The sequence below is a fragment of the Vollenhovia emeryi genome, unplaced genomic scaffold, assembly GCF_000949405.1.
Source record: "Vollenhovia emeryi isolate VEMERY1.0 unplaced genomic scaffold, V.emery_V1.0 DF939197.1, whole genome shotgun sequence".
Taxonomy (NCBI): domain Eukaryota; kingdom Metazoa; phylum Arthropoda; class Insecta; order Hymenoptera; family Formicidae; genus Vollenhovia; species Vollenhovia emeryi.
Window position 1 is genome coordinate 765,224 of NW_011967169.1, and position 12,745 is coordinate 777,968.

The following is a 12,745-nucleotide window of genomic DNA, read 5'->3' on the forward strand; positions in this document are numbered from 1 at the left end:
TCTCCCTGCGAATAATCAGTGATATCATCGCTGTGTCTAACAAAACGCGAAATAATACACGAAATATTGAATCGAGTGCTTTAACATTTATCAGTGATTTATTAATGCCACTACTTTTCGGTAATCGGACTCTGTGACAATCGGACAAAGTGCAAATCGGAGACAGTGGCATTCGGATACAGTGACCGTCGTCTTTACAAAAGTGAGTGTAAATTCGCGAGTGTGTCGGAGATCGGCATCGAGCGCCATTTGAACGGGCAATTTTAATACGAGTTTAAATCCTCGAAGAAAAGCGGGCCAGAAACTGGCTGGCAAATTTCATTCGTTTTCGATCAATTTTGAAAACACGAACGAGGGATTTTTGTCGCTTCCCTCGACTCTTACTTGACTCACGCGTGTTTCCAACGGCGCATGTGCGAAATATAACTGCACCGCCGGTGCAGCACTCGACGTGCGTCCGCATGCATCAGTAGCGGATCCGGATTGCCGCTCGCCGACGCGAGAATTGAGGTTATGTGAGGCACCGTTAACGTTTATGTGCGCTTAAAGCACACAATTGAGATTGTAAAAGAGGAAATATTTTCTTACAACCATTCGTGACTTATTTGCGTGCAAAGGGTAGGAGCTTTCACGCGATTTTGAATACGGTGATAATATTTTCAACATGGAAGTAGCTCCAATGGGTAACTTGCCGTAAGTATATAAAATATATGTTACTTTCATCTTCTGTAATTTCATACTAAAATGGGACATATCTTATTTTGGAAGGAACAAAAGTGTCCATCAATTTTATTTCAATATTTTTCTGCTAATGTCGTTTTTCTCACACAATCCACAAATGGTCTTTTCGATGATTTGTCTGTCGGTCATGTGACAAAAGCAATAATAGTTGAGTAATGATAATTTACGAAAAGTTGCAGCAAGGATTTGTGGTCTATCATATCCGGCACGACGTGTTGTTGCGCTAAAGAGACCGTCGAGGAAGAGATAAAGAATGCCACTGCTTTGCTCAAAGAGGGCCTTCAGTTTTTCAAGCCGTATACAGATGCGTCGTTGCAAAGTATTTCTAAAAGAAATCCGCCCCCTCTACAGCAAATGTTCGATTTGATTAGTAAACTCGCTCCGCTCCTTGTAAGTACAGTGTTTTGCGCTTGCGCATACAACTTGTTTTACAAGATTTACACTTGTAACTTGCATCACGTGTTTGATTTTTGCAAGAATTTGGACGCCACGATTACCTGGGATCTAGTGTGCAACTTTGTGTCGTACGAGTACAGAAATTGCGCGGAGACCTTTGCGTCGCAGCTCTCCGATCTCACTTCTATAAGAGCATTAATCGACGATATTTGGAATTTTTACTACTCTGAGAGAGTGACGTTGATAAAATGCCTCAAGCTCATGATTGAGTATAAAGATAACGAGAGACACCCTCATCACAAGGAATTTGCCAAATTTTTTAACGAGATCCTCATGGGAAATTTGCTTGAATCCATACGAAAGCAGATAGAAGCGCTCAAGTTCGTAAATCCTCCTACGCGGTCGCAGTTCTGTACGGAAGATCACTTACATCGATTATATAATAGCACATTAATAGAGATGCGCGAGCTGCTTCACGTACTGACTGTGATTGTACACGATATACATATTCCTAGTGGCGAATTTGCCAAGTTTTATGGCAGTATTGGGGTAAGACTCGCACTTGACAACCTTACGTATTCCTCGGGACACTAAAGAGTTTTACTCAAATAGCAAACATCTTTTTAGGGTGAACCCAGACGATTAGTCAGTACAAAAAGTCACGAGGACAAGGAAGATATCGCTAAAAAGATTGAAGAGATACAGTACAGTCAAATAGCATTGTTGCTTGTATCTCTGGATGTAGATAAACAGTTAGTTGATATAATTACCTTGCACAATTAAAATTTTTTTTTTATTATAGAAGAAAGTCCCCTATTAAGAGATGGGATTCTAATATGGGATAGCGGAGTTTCTATTAAATTAATAAGCATCGTCAATTAATTCCACCATGTGAAGTTATTGCCCTTGCGAGAGAAATCTGCTTAGTGGAAGATTGATTGTTAGATCGTGTAATAGTTGCGAAAAAAGATTTGTGATTGAATTTGAGTGTTGAAAACCTGCTATCTCATATCAGAAATCTATCTCATAATAGAGGACTTTCTTCTGATAATTTCAATTGTGTACGCGTTTTATTGTGTCTCTTTTTAGCACTGGTATAGAAGACTGGATAAATGGTGTCAGAGGCAGTATGCAAGAAGTCTTTGAACACAAATGTGTTCGTGAAAGTTTACAACAGGACGGGCCGTTACTCCTGTCATGGATGCTGGCAAATTATGCGATTGATCCGGAAAACATAGACACGTTAAATCGTTTCAAACCATTTGGCATCAAAGCCATACAGCTTGACGTATTTCAGTATCTGCGAGATTTGATAAACTGCGAAATGTATCAAGAAGAGACCCATTATGCTGAAGTTGTGCGAAGCAGCGTTTATAATCTTCTCTCGTTAGTGTGCATCTTTGTCGAGGAAGACCGGTTAAGTGCTTTAAACGGCATTTTTGATGCCCTGGCTGCCGTAGTCAAGTTTCCAGAATGCGCAGCTAGATTCTGGGATGAACCGTACGACAGTATATGGTCGATTTATAAAGTTGCCAAAGAATTGTGTCCTTACAAATTCGAACCCTTAACCAGTATAGCTATTGGTCTGGCATCCACAACAATTACAAGTGCCAAGAAGGTAAATTGAGGTTTTTTACTGAAATATTTCTTTTATTTATAAAAGAACTAAGGTGAATATCAAAAAAATTTTTACGACAAAGACGAGATAATTATTTCAGAAAGTTATGAAAAATTTCAATGGAAACGAATATTTTTATTTCATCTTCCACTTGAGTAAATCTACCAAATCTTAAAATAACGTATGCGTTTTGCACATTGAATTTGTTTCATCAAATATTTAATATTTATTGTGTTACATAAAATCAATTAATCTTTATTTAGATCGCATCGGAGTTGGACAATCTACAATCAGCGACCATAGAAGTTCCTCGTCAAAGAGATTGTAACAAGCCGTTACGGCCATACGAAGCAGATTGCGTGATTCAAAAGAATTCGTTTACTATACCCAGCGACTGTGCATACGAGAATATTACCGGGTTGTCCAGCGAGAAAGAAGTAGTCTTGTTTCGCGTAAAGGCGAGTTACTGGGACGCTTTGCATCATAAAATAGAGCTGTTATTTTCTCAAGCGAGCGGCGGAATTGCGAATATCAGCGCCGTAAAGACTGACTTACCGGAGAATGTTTATCAGGGCCTGAAATTGTTGGAAGCTTTATTAGCTAAGGATATCGAGATACCATTGAACATGGTTGCTCCCACGGAATTATGTTTTGAAATTATTAATCGGTTCTCATACCCGGTACTACCGTCAAACTTGTACAGAATCGTTGCCGTCTGCATTAGCATTTCATCGAAATTGGTCTTGAGGTATCCCGAGGACATTCTCTCGCGCATGCGGTCCGGTGTTTATCCAAAATTTAACAATTGGTATCAAAAGCCGTTAGACTTTGCGGAAGCGATTTCCTTCGACAGTGGTCTCGTTGGATCGTGGCTCTCGGGTATAGAAACCATCGAACACACGTATCCCGTTCTGCGCGCGTTTCTGGACACCTTGTACAATTATCTAATCACCAAGCATAGCAAAGAAGCCATGTACACCATCGAAATACCGGGTATGGTGTTCCTGCTACAAGCTGTGTTACCTAAGCTAGACTCGTGGTATTTCGAATCGAACGCAGAAAGAATCGACTTATGGCTGAAGAGTATGTTTTGCATCCATCGGGCTCTGGATTCAACGTTACCTAAAAACGATATTCGCAACGAGTTGCAACTCGTCGTGGTGTACAGCTTGCTCTACTTGGAGCCGCGTCACGCGCTGCTGAAGCTACTTCGGACGGGCGAGCGCACACTGCACAATAAAATGATCGCGGAGACAAATTGGATCAGTGGAAAAGGATTCAAGACTATCAAGAGTGTAGAACTAGCTCTGACGATAGTCAATCGACTGTTGATGTTCAGAAAATCCCTGGATCTAGAGTTGAGCGACAGGTCGCCCCTCGAGATCGCTTTGTATTCCTCTCCGAGAGTGCCCAATGGGCTCCTTATAGTACCAACTATTGTTAATTATCTGTACGTTTGGTTCAGCCCTTCTTTACAAAAAATGGCTGTAATGCTGCTGAAAAAATTCGCGGAGGAATTCTCTATGTCTCTGCTCGTTTGCATGGGAATGGATGGAACATCTATACGGGAAACCTTCGCGTTTCGATTAACTCTGCCAACGTGCGCGATTGAAGTCAAAGTCGCTATCTTGGAATTGGTCGCCGTGTGTCTAGAGAAACAACCTGGCCTGACGGAGGCCCTTTTCAATATTATGCACCAAGCGGAACGCAAGAGGATCTTCCCACGTCCAGCCGACGAGTTTCTTACCGAGGGTTGCAGTCAATTCTTGGACTCGTATTTAGAACGAATGTACAAGGAGGACGACATTGTATGCGATAAATTGTACGACAGCACGATGACAGTGTTGCGCGCCATGTGGTATCACAGAAATGAGATTCTTGTCAATTTCTTCCGGAAACGAGAGAAATTCTGGAGTCACCTGTTCGCGCCGCTTTTTAAAACCTTAGCGGCGGGCGCGAAAGGTTATTCGCAATTGTTAGATGTAATTACATTAGAATTGTACAAAAGTCCATTGTTAGAGAATAATTTCTCGAAAAATCTAAAGGAGCTGTTGAACAAGTCCAAGGATCATTGGAAAAAATTAGCCATGTACGTTCTCGATGTTCCCGCGAACGGCGAGGGCGAGAATAAGGAGCCGCGCGCGAAGCAAGACAGACTCATAGAACCGTTGTACGAGATTAATTTAGAGTCCTGGTACCACTTCATCGTTATGCTCACTGACGAACGAACGGCGAAAAATTACCCGATTAACGTAACGCAGGCGCATCTCCTGACTCAGTTGGCCTTGGATTCTCTGTTGGACCGAGTGAAGGAACCGAATGATTCCAGCAGCGGCAAGATCCCGATGTTACTGGCTTCCTTATCCCTGAGGTGCATCACTTCCTGGAAACAGATGTGCGTCGGTGACTCGAGGATTTTCAAGACCAGACTCTCGCAACTCACGCAGGAGATAGCGCAGACTTATCGCGGCTTTGGAAAAGCCCTACGGCAGACAATGATCTCGTTGCTACTCGGATGCGTGCAGCTGGTGAAGAGTACCCTGGCCGAGGACTCGGCCAGCCTGGAATACCTCTTGGCGCACTCTTGCACCATTGCTATTTGCGAGCTAGAGGAATTGAAGGAGGCTGCCCTTCAACTGGAACGCCGAAAGCAGCAGTTGTCCGTCGATCTCAAGACTGACGAGAAGGGCGCGCGAAAGAAGGCCGACTGTCGCAGCGCGGAGACGCTCCGTGGTATACGAGAGAGTCTACCGGCGACGTTAGCTATCAGCATGGTGACGCAACTGTTACGATCGTACGTCGAACGGAATGTGAATTTCAAGCATCGTCTGCGGGCCAGCTGCGTGCAGCTTCGTCAGATGATACCCGAACTGATGGTGTGCGTCGGGTGTACACTCCAGAAGTACCCGTATGTCAAGTTCAGCGCGGCGGCACTGAGCTTGCTGGGCGTTATATCGCGTTCCCCGTACTGCCCGTATCCCATCAACGACAACGACATCACGAAGCTCTGGCTCAGCTTGATTCCACCGGCGGACATCGCCAACAGCATGCTCGACTCGCTGTACGACGACTCGGCGAACGGTCAGTGGCGTTGCCAGGATTGGTGGCCTTTGTACACGCTGGGCCTGGAATTTCTGATAGGCCTGGTCAGCAGCGAGACGCGCATGATGTTTGTCAACCACGTAGTCGTCTTCCTGAACTCTCACGAGCACCAGCTGATGGTGGTGTCCACGTTATTGAGGCACACCGCCGACCTGCTGGCCGCTGATCTTATACAATCACTGGTCGCTCTTATACACGCTATAGCCACGCAAACGTACGTTTGGAACGCGATTCAGCCGAGCGTTCGCGAGACTCTTATAAAGTGCATGTACCTGACGTACGATAGTACGGTGAACCTGTTGCTGAGGCCGCGAATACTCAAGTTTATCATCGACGGTATCAGCGTGGAGAGCGCCGAGGAGCTCGAGTCCTGCGACAACCGACTGCCTAGCGGCGAGCTGAAGCTGCTGGTGAACAAGCTGATCGTCATAAACACAACCTGCGCGCTAAGCTTCGTTCACTTCTCGCCGAAACTGAATACTCTGGTAGACACGATATACACCCAGGATTACTGGTACACGCCGATGGCCGAGATGAACTTTGGGCCTCCGCAGATGAGCATGAGCTCCGGTCCGCAGCTCACTTACGGCACGATCATCAGCTCGACGCAACTGTTCACCCAGGCTCTTCACTCTCGCTCGCAGCCCGTTGCCGTCTCGTTGCCCGCGTCTTCGGCGCCGCATTCTGGACGCGAGGATAAAACGGATTCCGCGAAGAAGGAGTGGGAACGCGCCGCGCCAGAAAATCTCCGACGTATGCACACGACCAAGGACCTACGACGAATCATTCACGCGGCCTCCGCTTCGACCTCCAGAACGTCATCCAACATTGGCGGAGAATTCCTAGAATACGTCAGCGGTCTAGACGTCACCGTGTCGTTACTCAGCAGCCCTAGACTCGTGCGTCGACCCTACGATCCACTGATATGCGAGAATACCATTCTCTCGAGAGCAACCGCTCTGGCGACCGGTAGACACGTGACGAAGAGTAGCGGCAGCGGGGTCGCCGGCGCTCCGGGTAACGGCAGCCCAATCATAGCGAGAAATCACAGATTCAGCGATCCATGGTTCGAGTCGATGGACGAGAACAATACACGATTGTCGCTGGAAATCAATCTTGTCCTGATACTGTCGCAGGCTCTCGAAGGGGTGAAGAGCCCCAGGCTTACCTTGCGAGATCGTCAGCTCATAGCACGGGAGACCGCCACCGAGCTAGGAGTCTTCTTCGATTTTCTCGAGCACCGCGGCACTCCCGATATCTGGCAGGTGAAGGGCTCCCTGATAGACGCGGATACGCGAAGCTCCAGGACGATTCAGGACACGAGTGATCCGACGCAAACGAATTTACCGGCGAGACTCCAGAAGGATAGTACTATTGACAAAGCACCGGTGTGCTCGTCCGACCACGAAAATTCCTCAATGGAGATGAGCCAAACTGAAACAAAAGAGATAAGACTTGACGACAGTGTCCTTACTACTGGTGTTTTCAAAACGAACGTCAGCAGCGTGCAGTTCTTGCCGTTAATGGGAAAATTACTTAAGACCGTTGTCGAGTCGTTGGACTCGGCGCAATTTCGATGAACAGTATTTTTATTTAAAACGTAGTTCTCGATACACACAATTCATCGTTCTAGAATGGAAATTAGAACCGCATTCTAGAGCGATGAACGTAAGTGACAAGCACATTAAGAACTACGTTTTCGTTACGTTAAAAGCTGCCATCTTTTTGACATAAACGTAAGTAAATAATTGGACATAATTGAGTATGTATGATACAACTGAGTCCGTTCATGCATGTTACTTGGTAAAAGGTTAAAAAAATTTGTTAATTACTCGATAATTTAACTTTCCTTTCGTATATTGCGTATTACAATGCAAGTCCTATATATAGGAATGCTGAAACATTAACGAGGAGTAAAGAGGCCAACAGGAATCTAAAGAATGTAATATTCAACGTTTCTAATTTAGTCTGTACTTTTTTTATATCAACACTATTTATAAATGATTAAACATAATGTAATATCCAGTAAATTAGAATTATTTCGTGTTTCTTAAATAGTTTGCTAGGAAAAACGTGAAAATACAAACTATATGATTTTATACACAGCCAACTACTTAACGAGGGAAACGAATTACTAGGATCGCTGTTTACGCGCATCCCTTACATTGAAATAACGCTGACCATGCTTCTATTGACTTTCATTTTAACTTTGTCATGCCAACATTTATCAGATTCCACTTTGTCGCACTGATAAATCATCCCGCGAAATTCCATACCATACTTTTTACAAATTTATTGCCAATCCGAAGACAAACGTCCTCCGGACAAATTGAATCGTAATGAATTACTTATTACTTGTGTAATACAATGATTTATCCATGAAAATTTACAATCGCAGTGTGTAATACTAGTTATTCCACTTCTCTGTTGAATACTGGTGCTCTCCAACGAGTCTCTTTCAAAATGCGTCTTTCCTTTTGTATGGAATATCTCTATGTTTAAAACAGTGAGAGAGAGTGAGAGAGAGAAGAGAGAGAGAGAGAGAAATAGAGAAAGTTGACAGTGACCCTCGCTCGTTTTTGCCGCGTTTATTTTCAATTTGTATCTTTAATCTTACATAGAATATATGCTCTAATCTTTCACGTAAAAGCGTGTCCTTCCGTTTTCCGCATCACTATACAACATCGCGCACTCGCGCGAAGGACGATTAATAATTATATTATACGCGCGATACAGTATAAAAATATAATCCTTGATATTAACGAATATTATGCGTTACGACAATAGCGATGGTGCGAGTGCCGAGTTAGGCACACCGCGCAAGGACATCCGTCGCCTTTCAGGATGAACACCTGAAGGTCGGGTTAGACGCTAAGGGGGTAGATGAGGTAAAATGTTCTCGGGCGAGGGCGTGTCGTGAGAATCATTGTTTCTGGATGATGTTACTCGTTGATGGTAGTAGTTGTTTGAGACAGCAGTGGCGGCGACGGTAGCAGCAGACGCGGTGGAACTAGTGGTAACTGTATTCGTCGAGCCGAGAGCTGTGACCATTGCTGTAGACGTCGTAGCGGTGGTGGTATTTATAGTTATCGTTGTGATGACTGAAGAGGTAGGTTGACTTCGGGACACTATACCACTCCACGCTAGGGGGTTCGCGCAACCCGATTCGGACGAGGAACAGTCCGGATGGCGAGTCGACGGCGAACAATACGTCGGTGTGGTCAAAGCGCTGGAATTGCATATCGACGAGGACACGGTAGTCGCGGCCGACGTTACCAAGGGCGGTGGTGGCGGAGGCGGTGGCGGCGGCGGTGGCGTCGGCCCGTTAGCATCGGCCAGTGGATCAACCGCGTTACCGTCCCAAGCATCCGTCGATTTGGACTCGTCATTGTTGGTCACGCTGGTGCTCGATCTCTGCCGCTTGGCATCGCCATACAACAAACAATGAACGTTCGGCGAACTGCTGCGATCTCGCACTCCCTCTTGCTCCTCGAGAAATCGGTCCATATAGTCCCTGCTTGCGATTTAATAGTACTGTCATTCACGCTTGCAGTAATTGTGTTAACGAAAGCATTGCAAAGTGTGTTAGTCGAGTATGTTATTGTCGAGTGTCGAGTTAGATTTCATTATTTTTTTATGGTCTAGGTATTTCAAAAGGTGTTGTCGTGTTGTAAAGTTATGCAGGAGTTGCGATAGAGAAGATACTCACGTGATACCGGGGTGCAGAGCATATTTTTTCTTCTCTAATCGTGCTTTGTACGTAAATATGTCATGCCGCTCCGTTTTCTTCCACAGGTAATAAAATTGTACTAACTCTCCGACCGATCTCGTTCTCACCTAAAAAGAAGAAAATTTCGCTATAAAGCTTATCGAATCGCAACATCGCAAAGGATGTCGTATTATTATAATTGTACGGTACGATTAAAATTATGCATTTCGATCGTAAAAGAGTTATTCCGCAACAGCGTTTTTTATTGTACCGTAAAATGGTATAGCGCTTTTTGTACGGTTGCGAAAAACATTAGGCAACGTTGTTAGCAACGCAGTTTGTATCTCTGCATTTTGAACAAGTCGGAACCACAAGAATTATTCTATCCTTAGTACACACTTCTTACAAAGACTTTGAATCTTTAATAATTGAAGGTTTAATCTTGTGTGTGTATGTGCGCGCGTGTGATATACCTTATTTTTCTGTATAAGATGAAAATCCTTGCCGTAATTGCGCAATCCAGATTCAAAATTGTGACACTCCTCCTCTGACCAAAGGCTCACTGCGTCCGTGGGAGGAAGTACGTTCATTCGACGCCTTCGTAATGCCTCCTCGAGATTGTAACCGCACTGCAGCAGAAGATAGAGAGCCTGCTCGTCGTCTCTGATATGCGAGCCGGCCGGCAACGAACCGCCCTTGACCGCTGGGAGTTGCGCGCGCTCTAGAAACTCTTCCGTATCCTCCTCGGATATATGGCTGGGGTCCCACAACATTTTGTCCTCGTTTTCGTAGGGCAGCGCATCGTCGTAGCGACACAAGCCTTCCGGTATCGCCGCCTGATAATCGGTGCCGACCATGATTGTCTTCTTCCACTCCTCCTCGTCGGGGCTGTAGTCGCAGTCGTCCTCCTCTTCCTCGCTCTGCGGCCTCGAAACACTCCGCAACAACCTCGAACTGCCACTGCCTATTCCCGCACTGACTATCCTATCTTCCGGGCCATCGATCGCACCGCTGGCGCTACCTTCCTCGACAGCGCTGTCTGTAGCACCGGCTCCCCCTAAATTAACTATACCGTCGCACGCAACAGCATTAGCACTTCCCGTCGTGGGTGACGCTCTAGTTTTCTTGCCGCTTACGCCTCGCGCGCCCGAGCATTCCTCGGTCTCGGCGTCCTCGTCGTCGTCCTCGTCGTCGTCGAGCCTGCGTTTCCTGCTGTCCCTGCCGGGCGCGGCGATGCCGCTATTGCCCTTGGCGGTCGATCCCGACAACGACGACGTCTTGTCCTTGCCCTTCACCAGCATCTCCGTGTAGAACTGCTTGAGGTCCGGCTCGTTGCTGGTCGCGTCCGCCTCGTCGTCGTCGTCGTCGTCGTCCGCGTCGTTGTCACCCTTGTCCGAGTAACGCTCCTCCGCCTCGGCATCGCCGCTCCCGGACGGCAGCAGCATGTGATCGGAACTGTTTGAGTTCTCCGTCGAGGGATCACCGTATCCGTACATGGCGAGGAGATCTTTGAGCGGCATATCACCTTCCTTGCTCAAAAGAGACAGAAATGGATCATTATTACACGGAGCTTCGGGACCCTGGGGGACTAAGCAATGGAATCTCACTACGAGAACGCACTTTGAGTCCAAAGTGTTGCGGAAACTTATCATAATTGTAATTATTTATGGGCTCGACTTTTTCATTTCTCAGAGGCTTGATCCTAGAATAGTCGGGATCAGAATGTCGTTACAAAAAATGTGGCAGATACATATACGTATGTACTGTAAGCGACGAATACGAATATGCCGTGGGAACGTACCTTCTGCAGGTTGGACAACTCGTTGTGCGAATCCTCGCTACCTTCTAGGGCCTCTTCCTCGTCCAGCGTTCGTTCGTCGTCAAAATCATTTACCATCATTTCCGTCGCAGAGCCCATATCATAATCTCGATCTGCCCTGCAAGAGGAGAGAAAGGCGCGCCGTTATACAAGCGTGCCCGTAGCCCGCCAGACTCGCAATCTCCCGCGGTACGACAAGACAAGACTCCCTACGGCTAGTCGCTACGCAAGTGGATGGATGCGCACTTACATGATTCTACAATCCCTATTCACCGAGACGGGGACATAACACACAAACGGTATATACACACATCAACGCGTGGACGCAGCACCGGGATGTATCACCACGATTGCACCACGACAAGCCCCGCTCGCTCGCTCTCTCTCTCTCTCCCCAGGTAGTCCTGCGTTGTATGCGCGATCCCTCCGACGCGGGGACAGAGGTCGGCGGTGGCGATGGGCTTTTACGCTCGGCTTAAACGTCCGAAGGCGGGATAAAGAGACAAGATTCACATTCGGGACGCCCGCAGAGGGGCGGCGGGAGGGGGGGAGGGGGAGGGAGAAGGGTATAACCTCAACCTGACGTGACACTCGTGTCACAGCTGTACTCACGACACCGGGCGTCACAGTCTCGTCGCAGCGGCAACCGACATTTCGCGCAACGTCGCGGGACAGCGTCTCTCGTCGATGCCTCTCGCCGTGCTAACGGGCACTCGCGGGGGGGAGGACCCTACGCGGGCCGTCCAGCCCCGGGCGACAACAAACCGACGTCTCGCGGCTCGGACATACGAGACCGTCAGAGGCGCGTAAGGCACATTTCCGTCGGGCGGGAAGCGCGCGACTCGCGACGCCGCGAGAGCTCTCTCACACAACAGCCGAGATCAGCCGAAAGACGCGCACTCCATTATTTGTATTCGTCGCACTCGTTTCCCCGCCGAGCTCCGTGTGTTCGGAAAATGGACGCGAGACAGAGAGCCCGTGAGAGCGTCGTCGTCGCCCCTCTCGAGAGTGCGTCCGGATACTCGCTCGTTCTCCCTCGCTCCCGAGATGTGTGAGAGAGAGAGACGGAGCGCCCGCGTGCGTAATTACAGAAACGCAACGCGATTGGTCCGCGAGCGTGATCAAAGGCTAGATGGGGGGGGGAGGCGTCTCTTGGGGAGATATCCGTGAACAACGCCAACGATTTGGAGACGAGAACGTTTCGAGAGTTTCTCTGCGAACGTAATAGAAGTTTCGCTAGTCTCGAAGGATGCGCGTTCTCGCTATCGAGGGTGGCTTTGACCAAACCTTCGGTCGACTTAAAGCCCGTATCAGACTACGGATTGGGATTGGGATTAGATTGAAATTTAACCAATCACAG

General features: G+C 47.2%; 2 protein-coding genes across 4 annotated transcripts; one reads left to right on the plus strand and one right to left on the minus strand.

Annotated features, from left to right (window-relative positions):
* Window positions 1-355: 355 nt before the first annotated feature.
* On the plus strand, window positions 356-7,727 carry LOC105562000 (nucleoporin NUP188 homolog). The gene is made up of 6 exons (XM_012012461.1): window positions 356-693; window positions 915-1,131; window positions 1,219-1,686; window positions 1,765-1,889; window positions 2,227-2,755; window positions 3,019-7,727. The coding sequence occupies exons 1-6, from the start codon at window positions 665-667 to the stop codon at window positions 7,435-7,437; spliced, it is 5,787 nt and encodes a 1,928-aa protein (XP_011867851.1). The 5' UTR covers window positions 356-664; the 3' UTR covers window positions 7,438-7,727.
* Window positions 7,728-8,429: 702 nt separating this feature from the next.
* On the minus strand, window positions 8,430-12,702 carry LOC105562001 (mesoderm induction early response protein 1). Of its 3 annotated transcripts, none has more exons than XM_012012464.1 (5): window positions 11,636-12,702; window positions 11,368-11,503; window positions 10,040-11,095; window positions 9,567-9,694; window positions 8,430-9,371 (listed from the first exon to the last, which is right to left on the minus strand). In XM_012012464.1, coding segments are annotated over exons 1-5 (1,965 nt in total). In that variant the 5' UTR covers window positions 11,638-12,702; the 3' UTR covers window positions 8,430-8,728. The 3 variants fall into 3 exon arrangements, with proteins under 3 accessions (XP_011867854.1, XP_011867853.1, XP_011867855.1); XM_012012463.1 differs by having other exon boundaries at window positions 8,430-9,374; XM_012012465.1 differs by lacking the exons at window positions 11,368-11,503; window positions 11,636-12,702 and adding an exon at window positions 11,187-11,342 and having other exon boundaries at window positions 8,430-9,374.
* Between the last annotated feature and the right edge of the window lie 43 nt (window positions 12,703-12,745).